The sequence below is a fragment of the Orycteropus afer genome, unplaced genomic scaffold, assembly GCF_000298275.1.
Source record: "Orycteropus afer afer isolate SDZICR_OR568_19922 unplaced genomic scaffold, OryAfe1.0 scaffold00199, whole genome shotgun sequence".
NCBI classification, from domain to species: Eukaryota; Metazoa; Chordata; class Mammalia; order Tubulidentata; family Orycteropodidae; genus Orycteropus; species Orycteropus afer.
The window spans coordinates 4,122,203-4,135,423 of record NW_006921786.1 but is presented as its reverse complement, the minus strand read 5'-3'; the positions used below and the strand labels follow the sequence as shown (position 1 = coordinate 4,135,423).

At 38.2% G+C, this 13,221-nt stretch overlaps 1 protein-coding gene across 1 annotated transcript in view; it reads right to left on the bottom strand.

The window, feature by feature from the left end:
- The window catches only part of MAP2K4 (mitogen-activated protein kinase kinase 4), a 220,528-nt gene that overhangs the window by 116,611 nt on the left and 90,696 nt on the right, over positions 1-13,221 (bottom strand). The window contains exon 4 of the mRNA XM_007948051.1: positions 5,271-5,445. Coding sequence (XP_007946242.1) covers positions 5,271-5,445 — 175 coding nt within the window. The remainder of the gene's footprint in view (positions 1-5,270; positions 5,446-13,221) is intronic.

Genomic DNA, 13,221 nt, shown 5'->3' with positions numbered 1-13,221 from the left:
AGACAAAAACCACCATGAGAGACATGGAAGGACATTATATAATGATTAAAGGATCAATCAAACAAGATGATATAACTATAATAAATATCTATGGACCTGATGAAAGAGCCCCAACATACATGAATCAGACTTTAACAGAATTGAAAAGACAATAGATGACTCCACACTCATAGTAGGAGACTTTAATATATCACTTTCAATGAAAGACAGAACAACTGGAAAGAAACTCAACAAAGACATAGAAGAACTAAACAATAAAATCCACCAACTTGAAATTATAGACATTTACAGAGTACTTCACCCAAGAACAGAACAATACACATTCTTTTCCCGTGCACATGAAATATTCTCCAGGATAGACCATATGTTAGGCCATAAAGCAAGCCTTAATAAATTTAAAAACATTGAAATACTGCAAAGCATCATCTCAAATCACAATGCTATCAAATTGGAAATCAACAAGAGGAAGATCAACAGAAAAAGAGCAAACACATGGAAAATGAAAACACCCTATCCTCCTTAAGAAAGACTGGGTAAGAGAAGAAATAAAAAATGAAACTCAAAAATTCCTTGAATCAAATAAGAATGAACACACAACATACCAAAATCTTTGGGACACAGCAGAAGCAGTGAGCAGAGGCCAATTTACAACAGTAAATGCACACATCAAAAAAGAAGAAAGATCTCGGTCACAGCCAGCTACCCAGAGGGAGCAAGTAGTTGAACCTGTGGGCTCAGGACCACAGATGCAGGGGACATCAAGCTCAATTGGCATAACATACTACACAAGACATTATTCCACCTCCCACTTTGGCAAGTAAGGACTGGGAGCTTAAAAGCTTGCAAGCAGCCATCTAGATACAACAAAGGGTCTCTCCTCATCCACAGCAAAGAAGAATGAAGAAAACCAAAGACTCATGGAAACAATTAGTCCTCGCAACTGGTACACCATGCGATCCTCAGCCTATACCATGAGACCAGAAGAACTAAATGGTGCCTGGCTACCACTGTCAACCACTCAGAGAGGGAACTATGTAGGAGATCCTGAATAGAGAGGGAGAACAATAACAAAACTCAAAATCATTTGGAAAAAAAAGGGGGGAACCAGGTTTGCTGATCTGATAGAGCCTGGTGGGACCACTGACACTGTGGCTTCCAGCTAGACAAAAGATAGGAATATGAGTTGAACATTTACCTAAGGTAGATACACTCCATGGAGAGAACAATCATGGGAGAAAGAAGGGCTATTTATGCACAGGGCGACAGTTCAAGGGGCAGGAGTGCATGGAGGGATGGACACAAGGAAGTGGTTAACTGTCAGGAGGATGTGGGAGGGGAGCTTTTCCATTGGGGTAAACTGGAGTCAATGTCAATTCACATGTGTGTGAACTGCTGTATGGAAAGTATATTTGCTCTGTAAACTTTCACCCCAAATCACAACTTTAAAAAAAAAGAAGAAAATGCCAAAATCAATACCTTAAACCAACATCTCCAAAAATTAGAAAAAAAACAGCAAGAAAAGCCTACAATCACCAGAAGAAAGGAAATAATAAAGATTTGAGCATAAATAAATGGAACAGAAAATAGGAAAACAATAGAAAAAAATCAAGAAGACTAGAATTTGTTTTTTGAAAAGATTAATAAAATTGACAAACCACTGGCAAATTTAACAAAGGAAAACAGGGAGAGAATCCAAATAACACAAATAAACAAACTGGACGACATCACAACAGAACCAACTGAAATAAAAAAGACAGTGTCGGGATACTATGAAGAACTGTACTCCAACAAATTTGAAAATCTAGAAGAAATAGACTGTAGTGGTTATGTTTGTGTATCAACTTGGCTGGACCTGGTTGAATGGCTGGACAGCTGGTGGTAGTATTCCCCATGATGAGACTGGCCATCAACTCCATGGTGGGATCTACCACAAGCAGCTGAGTGGCTGCCTCTGGGATATGGTCTGCTTCCCATATATGAGAAGCAGCTTTAGGAACAGTCTCTAGCTTATGGCACGCCTGGACCCTGCATGTAGCCATGTCATTATTCAGCAGCCTGTCATGTTCTGCCGACCTTGGGACTTAAAGTGTACTTAAATTAATGGCTTGCCATGTGGTTTGGTAACATCAGGACTGTGCCTTTTTATCTGTCAACCTTGGGTTTGTCAGCCTCAGCAGCTAGCAGCTGTCTGAGTGAAGAAATGCCCCTAGCTCCAGTGGGCCAGAAGCAGGAGGCAGAGCTAGACCCCAAGATTGAGGGGTTTTCACCCAGCCACTAGAGCCTGGCACTTTGAACTTGGAATTAAAGCCTCAAATTTTAAGAGAATAAACTCCTGTTTGTTAAAGCCATCTCATTTGTGGTATATATTTCTGTTAGAGTGGTACTAGGTAACCAGAACATGGACAGATTTTTAGAAATACACTATTTACCTAAACAAACACAGACTGAGATGTAAAAGTTGAAAATCAGTGTATACAAATGTAAAAATGCTTATTCTTTCAGTATTAATGAAACCAACGAATTCAATGGAATTTCCTATCCATGTTTACTGATGTAAGTCATATCGCCATCCTCTCCCATCAAAGCTATCAGGCTTCCTTGAGAATTCAAGGTGATAAACAAAGGTAAACTGTACCATCTGGTAGGTATAGTCTGTAGATCCCATGACTACCTTGGAAGTATTTCTTTAGAGTTGGGATTTTTCAAAGTATTTCAATGAAGGTCCTCACAGTAGCCATTTATAAAGTCAGATTACCAACAATGAACAGTAATTTCCTAGTTTCACTCTTAAATTCCTTCAAAACTTGAGTTGGCATTATATAGTTCCAAATTCTATAATATCAAATTAATCATGAAAGAAAATTTTTATGCCAAAATGAAACACCTTCTTTATCTCTAAAACGTGTTAACTATAGCTCAAGTCAATCTATATTACTAAAACAGATTATGGTTTTGATCAACATCAAGAAGTGCACAGCACAGACTGAAAAAGCAGGAAATAGTTTTCTTAAATACTTTTCCTGCCGCAGGGGAGAAAAGCTTAGAACTTTAGCTATATATATGAAAGCTTTCCCTTAAAAATGAGCCAACTAAAACCAGGTAATATACACAAATAGTATATAAGGGCAATGCAACACTAATCCAAGAGTCTAAATAAAATTACTTTCCTCCCACTTATATTGCAGTGGCATAAAATAAGAAAAGAGAAATCATTTCCCATTCTAAGGTGCAGTGTAGTAAATTACCTGGTATGGCTTTTCTAGCCGTAAGTCTTTGTAAATTCCGTGGTGGAATTTGCCATGAGCAACTGAGGAGCTCCTCCTGATTGTTAAAAGTTATCCACCTGGGGTATCTATCCTGTGAATGGTACAAAGCAATGTTCTGAGAAGTTCACTCTCTCAGGTGCTCAGAATTCTGATGTTATGATTGGTTAGTTTGGTCACTCTGCCAGGCTCAGAAGGAGCCCTCCTAGAGGCAGAAGAAGTCTGTCTGACTGCTGGCTGAGAAAGATGTGCTGCTGAGACACATGCACTCCTGAGGGACACGCACTGCTGAGAGAGACACCAAGACACGCACTGCTGGGAGAGGGACTGAGAGAGACTATTGGCTAAGAGACGGCAGGCTGAGAGAACCTGAGCATTGTTCCTGAACTTGAATTATAGCCTGGTGCTTCCCTAATAAGCTCCATAATCTGTGAGTTTTGGGTGGCCACTGCAGTGAATTATCAAACCCAGGAGAGAGGTGATGGATGCTGTGGAAGAAACAGTGGGTGTCAGGGTTGGTGAAAGGGCTAGAGGGAGGCAACATGTCTGACCTCACAGGAATAGGTCTTGGGCTATTGATGGTGATTCTGTCTTCCTCTTGTGGGGTTAGAGGAGGTCAGAAGATGCGGCCTCCCTGTCCCCTTGGCACAAGGAAAACAACATTTACTTCAACACATAATCCAGAGCAAAAGTTCTTAGTTAGTCTGTCTTTAGAGGTCTACGGGTTACATGAAAATTGTGTGTATGCATTTTCCTAGGAAAAATTACATAGTTCTCCTCACGTTGCAAAAAAAAAAATGACCAAAAAGCCACAGAGAGAATCATAAAATTCTTCATTCCTAATTTATCATCAAATTTACATGATCCAGTAAAAATAAATGCTCAAAATTAAAGGGGCTAAGAAAGTTACAGTAAGATTTGCTCACTATAGACTTCAAAAGTGACAGTATTTTAGATTAATGATATAAATCCACTCCCAAAAGTCAAGTAAAGAAACAAAGGCCTCTCCTCTCATCAGACCACTTTAACAAACTCTCAAAATAGGGATTTAACAGAAGATGATTAACTAAGACTGTTTTTGCAAACTCATTCACAATTCTTATAAATTAGGATGTTATTTGTTACGACAGAAACTTTACTTTCACTGAAGGTATGGCCATATCTAGCTCTTTTTACTTTTCCTTTTCAAATAGCTCCCATTCTCAATTTCCCCAAAATATCATAACCAGTCATTAGACATCTGAACAAACAAATGAATAAATTACACAGACCTACTAGGAGTCAGCTGGAAACCACAAGTTCATTATGGGCATCAACATAAGCCTGACAGGTACAATCTAAATGGGGCGATTTCCATTTCTGGCCATTCTTCACTTTTTTTAAAAATGAACATATTAAGTGGCATGGTACTCACAAAAAGGACAGAATGTGACAGGATAATCACAAGGTACGCATTTCAATACAACTTTAAAACCAGGGAACAGGGCAGTACTGAGTTGAGATGAAATGAAATAAACAGAAGCCGAGCCGGTCAGGATCGAGTAAGGTTGAGGTTAGTGGCAACAGCATGTGTGTGGTTTCCAGGAAACCGTCAGTGAGACTGCTGTTAGCCCTAGCCCCGCACCTTGCCCAACCCAGTGTGCTGCCTCTTCTTCCAGCTCCTCGCCTGGCTCAGTGCAGCACTGCCCTGCTCCCAGGGTGCAGACTCCTGGCCTGAACTCACCTTGGCAGTGGAAGGGCCTGAAGTTTAAAACACGTTAAAATGCATTATGCCAAGAGAGCAATGTACATGCACACTTCACACACTCATGATGCCAGAGACAAAAATTGTGCCACCAATAAGAAAATCTCCTTACAAAACACCTTTAAAGAAACAAAAAACCCTGAGAAATAATGTTTTTAAGCACTCATTTACCACAAAAGAAAGAACAGAACAATAGTGGTATTACTGCATGAACTTTCATCTAATAGATTAAAGTATCAAAAATAATTATGGGCATCACCTACTTTAACTGCCATTATTTGCCCACTTGGTTTGTGGACCATTTTGTTGACAGAACCATAAGCTCCTCGTCCAATTTCTCCAAGGTCTTTCAAGTCTTCTGCAGTGAAATCCCAGTGTTGTTCAGGGGAGATCTTCAGTTTTCCTGACGATTCAATGCTGTGTGTTCTCAGTCTCTCTCTGTTAAAATATTGGGAAGCAATTTTTCCACATTTAAGGATTAATGTGTGGGAAAATTTATTTTCTCATAAGTTACTAAAACAGTCTGACCTCCAGGTTTTTACAGTTCATTTGTTTTGCTAAGTTTTGTTTTTCACACACTGAATTAATTAAAACAGACCTGATATTTAAGTAGTCAATAGATACTGCTTTAAGAGGATTCATAAAACCCAATTTCCATTCATTGACGAAACTAATTCTGTAGACTTGTTTTCATTTCTATGTGTATTTTCCAACTTTGCAAAACTGTGTTTTGAAATGAAGATCCCAGGAATTGAAAACTTTATTTCCAAAATGTTCTTATCCTATCTTAAACTCACTACCATCAAGTCAATTCTCACTCACAGCAACCATATGGGAGAGTAGCGCTGTCCCACAGGGTTTCCAATGCTGTAAATCTTCCAGATGTAAACTGCCACATCTTTCTCCTGTGGAGCAGCTGGTGGATTCAAACCACTGACTTTACAGTGAGCAGTTGACTGCCTTAACCACTGCACCATCAGGATCCTTTATTCTACCTAACCTGCATTAACTATTGCAAGGCTTCAGTCTTTAGTTAGTTCAAGGGTTTCCAAACTTTGCACATTAGAAATACCTGGGAATACTTGAAAATTCTCGATTACCAAGTACTATTCCATAGCAATTAAATCAGAAAATCTAGGAATGGCAGCCGGAAGTCAGTATTTTTAAAGACCATTAGATGATTCCCATAGTTTGGAAACTATTGCCTTAGAATACACTACCTTGTTTTTGTTAATCCCATGCTGAAGTGGGGGAACAGTGAAGAGGAAAACTGCTTTGTGATATTCAAAATGGAACCTTTTAACTCTTGCTCAATAGATAAAGAAATAGGGTAAAATAATGAATAATTAATAGACAATAGAGCTCATTCATCACAATTTTTCATTAGATAAAAAAATCACCTCTAAAATCTCAACCTGGAGATCAAAGTACTAACTTCTAACCATGCTTTGCAGAAAAGCAAATCTAATGAAAAATTATGTAAGAAATCAACCTCTTTCTCTCCCACGCATGCACAAACACACCCTCCACAATGTACAAGAATTAACTGTATCAAACTAGAGAGTGTAACACAGATGAAGAAAAAGATTCCACTGAGTATCAACTACATTTTTCAATTTTACATGAAAATGATCAAAACCTATTTTAAATTCTGATATGCTGGTAACAACCAAGAAAAATCTATGTCTTTTGCTTTAATTTTTCTTCTTCCAGTCTTCTCAAATTAATGGAATTGTTTCTTATAGGTAATGCTAAATATTTAGAATTCTAAAAATACTTAGAATTTTAAAAGCTCTCCTCAGAATCATATATATATTAGTATCAATAAGACTCAGAGTTCTAGTTCAAAGAACAATAGCATTTCTCTAAATAACAACTTAAGTGAATCAGCATTCCAAATGCCAAATTCTCAAATCATAATATTAATAAGTCACAATATCCGCATTTACCCTTATAAACAAGTGCTCTTCAGTTGAAAAAATACTCTCACCTATATTATTTGATACTCTAGCACTCAAAATCCTAAGAGCCCAGAAATCAGTGGCTTAAGAAACAACTCATAAAAACCCACTTAGGTTCAGAGGTGAACCCTGAACTGACCTTTTAAGATGGAAGTCAGATCTGGGCATGTAGATTAAGTCCAGTGGCAAATTTTATCATATTTTTTCCCTCCATGATTAAGATTAAGCCATAAAATATCCAAACATAAAAAAGTTGCACATGCTATGAGTATTGTTCTATGATCACTCACTGACAATTATACACCATTTCTATCGCTGAATTTGTTGTTGTTGTTATGTGCTGTCGAGTTGGCCCTGACTCATAGCGACCCCTCCTCCCCTCCTTAGGCTTCTGAGGCAATATCACTACAGAAGTAGATTGCCCAATCTTCCTTCCGAGGAGATGGGTTTGAACCGCCAACCTTCTGGTTAGCAGTCAAGTGCCTTAGGCACTCACTATGTTACCAGAGCTTAATCACTACCAGAGCTTAATCACTGGTAAAATATATAACATCAGTCTACTGCTGAAGGTAACTAAGTTAATTAAAATTACTCATGAACTGAAGCAACATTTTTAACTTATTTACTAACTCAAGGGCTGTAGCAAGCTGACTATATAAGCAGTCCCCATGGCCCACACCTTTGTGTTCACATCTTTGTGTAAACCCTTCTCTCTGAGTGTCGGTGGAACCTATCTGTGACTTGTTGGTAATGAATAAAATATGGCACAGGTGACGGGATATCACTCCCATGACTACACTATGTTATATAAAACTTCTTGCTATCAATCTTGAAAAACAAAACTAAATGAATATTTCATTATTATATACTATCACAGAATAACAACAGTTACAATACCATCTCCACTGCTTTAAAGATTGAATTTTAGCATTATGGAATTTTCTGCTAATGGTGCCAATAATGGATAATGGATAATGTAGCATGCCAAATGGTTTCTGGATAAGGTCTTTTTTTACTCTTTTGGAAGTGAACAGATTGATGGCAAAGGGATCCTCTTGGGCTAATGACAATGTTTGAAAACTCTCTGTGCATATACTAAAAACAACTGAAATGCATCTTAAATGGGTGAAATATAGCATGTGAATTATATCTCAATAAAGCAAGAGAATGTGAATATCATTAAGGAAGAGTTATGTAAACCACAGAAAACATGCTACTGTTATGACAACTCTAAGGCATGATAATACAGTCTTTATTAATAATGTGCTAGCAATCTTTTCAGCAAAAATTAATCTATTCCACAGTTACTGTTTTAATAGATAATGCAACCAAGATGGCTTCCCAAGAAGGAGTGTATATAGATACAGCTCTCTACTGACTAGATCTACAAGTTTGACCTGACTCTTAACCATTAAACTCTAGCAGTCTGTCATGGAGGCAACTGTACTGAGCAACCAAAACCTTAATTTCAGTACATGAGTCTCTAATATGAGCCTTTACTGATGGATCAGTGAAAGTAAAAGAACACCCTATATATACACCTCAGTTCCTCTCGCTCAAGGCCAGTCTGCCTAGGCAGAAGGTACATTCTGGCTGACCCTGTGTCATGCCTTGAAAGAAGCTACCACTGACTGGGAATAATTTAGGGATAGGGGAAGTTACCAAATTCCTCTAACCTCAAATTTAGAGCTATGTTTCTTTCCAGTCAGTTTATCAAGAATAAGATGAACATTTTAATCTCTGTCAGAATGGTTCCTGCATCTCTCTCAATTGGTTTCAAACACAAATGAAAAAGAAATTTTTCTTTTTTTAAACTGGATCCTTCCATATAACCAAGACCCGTAATTTCAAAAGTCTTAACTAAGTATTTGACAGTAATACTACACCAAGTACTGGCTGTTGTTGTTGTTACGTGCTTCTGAGTCGGACCCAACTCATGGTGACCCCCCACCTTGGGTTTCCAAGGCAGTGTCACTATGGAAGTAGACTGCCCAACCTTCCTTGTGAGGAGTAGCTGGTGGGTTTGAACCACCAGCCTCCTGGTTAGCAGTCAAGTGCCTTAGGCACTACGCTACCAGAGCTCCTAAGTACTGGCTAGTAAAACTAAATTTAGTTATGGTATTCCTAGGTTTCAAAGACAATAAAACAATTTCAATGTGACCTAAGACCCTCCAGGACCCAAGATTTTCAGAGGTATGTAACAGACACAATAACCTGAAATCAATTCCTTTTAGTCTGCTTACAGAAGTACACAAGACAAATGTATTTTAGTGAAAGAAAGTTACAAGTACAGTTTCAAAGTACTGGATTATTCCACTTCTGGAAAAAGTACACCAAAAGAGTCTCAATGGCAATAAAGGATTGTGTGCAATCTGTTAATTGGTTATTTCTGTCCTAAGATAAAATTTCTGTCCTAAAATACATAGGAGCTCTGGTAGCATAGTAGGCTAAAGCACTTGACTGCTAACCAGAAGGCTGGCGGTTCAAACCCACCAGCCACTCCTCGGAAGGAAGGTTGGGCAATCCTATCTCCGTAGTGATACTGCCGCGGAAACCCAAGGAGGGGTCGCTATGAGTCAGGGCTGACTCGACGGCACATAACAACAACAACAAAAACAAAATACATAGGAGGCTTAGGAAAAAAAGATGCTTATGTATTATGAATGGTAGTAAACATACTCATTGAGAATATAAGGGAGGAGTAGAAAACAGTACAAAGTTTCCTTATTTGTTGAAAAATACTTACCTACACTTATATACTCTTAGAGAGAAAAAAGGTTTCCTGACATCTTTAGAAGACTGAAGATGAAATGATGCATTTGAATTTTAGCATTGGCAAAGAATGCTGACTATACCACGGACTGCCAAAAAGGAAAAATCTGTTTAGGAAAAAGTACAGCTAGAATGCTCCTTAGAAGCGAGGATGGCAAGAGTTTATCTCATGTACTTTGGACATGTTGTCAGCAAGGACCAGTCCCTGGAGATGGGCATTATGCTTGGTAAAGTAGAGGGTAACAGAGAGTCAGCAAAAAAGAGGAAGACACTCAATGAGAAGAAGCAACACGGTAGCTACAGCAACGGGTTCAAACATAAGCAATAATTGTGAGGATGGCTCACAATCTGGCAGTATTTCATTCTGTTGTACACAGGGTCACTGTAAGTCGGAACCGACGTGGCAGCACCTAACAACAACTTCTCTGTATCACTTTACTGAGAATGAGGATTGTATTTTATCAGAAATAATCCCTGTTTTATCCCTCCTCTTTCCTTTCATAATTGTACATAATTTATACAGATTACCATTAGCTGTCTTAAGTGAGCACTCCCTAGGGTTCATACTCCAACCCCCTGATTATTAATATGGAAAACTTAGCCAAGAGTCCTTGGGTCAGTAACTACTAATTGCCACCTAGTATCCATTCTTCCTCCTTGTCTTCCTTCTTAACAGGATCCTCCTCTTTTATTCAGGGAAGCAACACACCTACCACAAAGGCCACACATCCCAACCTTTCTTGCAGTTAGATATAGCTATTTGAATGCAGCACTTAAAAAGAGATGACTCAGATGCAAGGAAGGTTCTTTTTTCTTTCCCTGCTTCCTCTTTCTTGTGCCCGGAATGTGGGTGATGACTAGAGCTCCAGTCACACTCAAAGTCCCTGAGAATGGAAACCTTGTACTAAGAATAATGGACTAGAAAATAACAGCGCTCTAAATCCTGATGACAATGAAGCCACTACACCAACCCTAGGCTGCCGACCTCCAGACTTCATCTATGGAGAAGAGAAATAAACTACCATCAGCCCTCAGTATCCAAGGGTTCCAAGTTCCGCATTCCACATCCAAGGATTCAATCAACCACAGATGTAAAATACTTTCTTAGAGAAAAGCAATTAAGTGGTCAAAGCAATGCTTCAAAGGCTAAGAGGGAACATAAAGTGCTATTTACATAGCATTTACACTATATTAAGTATTTCAAGAAATCTAGAGATCATTTAAAGTGTACAGGAGGATGTGCATAGGTTATATGCAAAGATTATAACATTTATATAAGGGACGTGGGCATCCACAGATTTTAGAAGGGGGGAGAGGGTCTCAGAACTAATCCCCAACAAACAGTGAGGGACAACTATATATTGTTTAAGTCATTATTTGTTGTTGTTGTTTATATGCAAATGAACTTAGGTTTAACCTGATTTTATTTCCCAATAACTCTCAATAAAAGAGGTACTACCCTACATGTCCAGCATCTGGAAGTATTTGGGTATTTGGAGGTGGTGGACTGGGCAGCAGTTTGTTTATCACAAGGACTGAGGAGGGTTATTGGCATTTAGATGCTGCAGGCCAATAATGGTAAATGTCTTACAATCACAGGCCAATTACAGGCAACAGGTCAAAAGCACTTCCTCAAAAACAATGCTGGTGGAACCACTGAGACTACAGCCTCTAGCTGCACTTCAGGTCTGGAATTGAACCCACACCTGTAGCTTCCAGCCAAACAAAACATAGCCATGAGCTGAACATTTACCTGAGGTAAATACACTCCTTGGAGAGAACAATTGTGGAAGAAAGAAGGGCTGTTTATGCACAGGAAGACAGCTCAGAAGGCAGGAGAACATGGAGGGATGGACACAGGGAAGAGGTAACTATCAGGAGGAAGTGGGAAGGGAGCTGTTGCACTGGGGTAAATTGGAGCCAGTGTCATGAGACAAAGTGTATGTGAACTGCTGTATGGAAAGTGAATTTGCTCTGTAAACCTTCACCCAAATCCCAATTAAAAAAAAAAAAAAAAAAGTTATTCCAAAAAAAAAAACAATGTTATAACATATAAAATCATTAACTCTGGTGTCCCTGACTTCTTAAAGTCCATCTAAATCCCATATTTAATAATTCTTGGTCTCCAGAGATTCAGTTCCACATTCTAGTGAAAACATACTCATAAGAAACTGGCACACAAGAGATGGGCATTCAATCAAAGTGAAATATATGTGCCTTATTAAAGTACTAAATAAATGTAACTTTTGCAAAGCATGCAAGATGACAGTTAAAATACATAATACAGGGCTAGGATCCATATAATATATAGGTTTTATTAAAGTACAATATGGAAGTATCCATTTCCTCATTCTCTAGTAAATGTAGTTGGAAGTGACAATAGCAAATATAAAAACACAATTCTTAAGTCTATACTGCTACCAAGAGCCTTCTCTACTTCCTCCTACACAACTCATAATAACCACACTTCTCAGATAAAATGGGCCAGCATCTATTTCTCCTCCCTCTGTGCAACCCTCCTCACAATTATTTCCTGGTAGATACAGTTTCTAAGTGGATGAAGTGAGAAGGAGATGAAAGGGAATGAGGATACTCTTGTCTTTGAGATAAGTGGCTTTAAAGAAGCTACCTTTCCACAGGAAGTCTCTACAATAGATTTAAGAAACACTGGAGACACTTTCTCCCATTATTCTTGCTATTTGAATATTAGTAGAGATTCTATATGGAGTTTAGTATTAATTTGTCTTAAATTTCAGTGTTGTGTATTTCACCTTTGATTGTCAATAAATATTTTAGCAAGATGCTGCTACAAATATGGCATTTTGTACTACAAATCTGAAAACTGCATTCACAAAGTCAGAACTTTAGTTTCAAAAGCAAATAAAAACCCAACTCTTAACTATTGTTCATTTGTAATCTGTGACTAATATTTAACACAATTATGATGTGAACTGTCTTTTAAACACATAACTATAAAACAACTACATTCGCAAGTTTAATTTTATTATTTCTTTGGGACATTATCCTAGCACATCAATGAGGAAAACAGATTTTATAAAAATAAATATTACTTAGACACATTTAGGAAAACATGTATTTTATGTAATACATGTATTTGAAAATCTGGGGTATTTTTTTAATTTTTTTTCCCTCCAAATGATTTTGAGTTTTGTTCCACATTGTTCTCCCTCTCTATGCACGGTCTCCTACATCCCTTCCAAGTGGATGACAGTGGTAGCCCGGCACCATCTAGTTCTTATGGTCTCATAGTTGTATAGGTTGCAGATCAGATGGTGTACCAGTCGCTAGGGCTGATTATTTCCATTAATTTTGGTTTTCTTCTTTGCTCTTGACGAGGAGAGACCCATTGCTGCATATAGATGGCAGCTTGCTAGCTTTTAAGATCCCAGTCGCTACTCGCCAAAGTAGGAGGTAGAACAATGTTTTGTATAGTATGTTATGCCAATTGAGCTTGATGTCC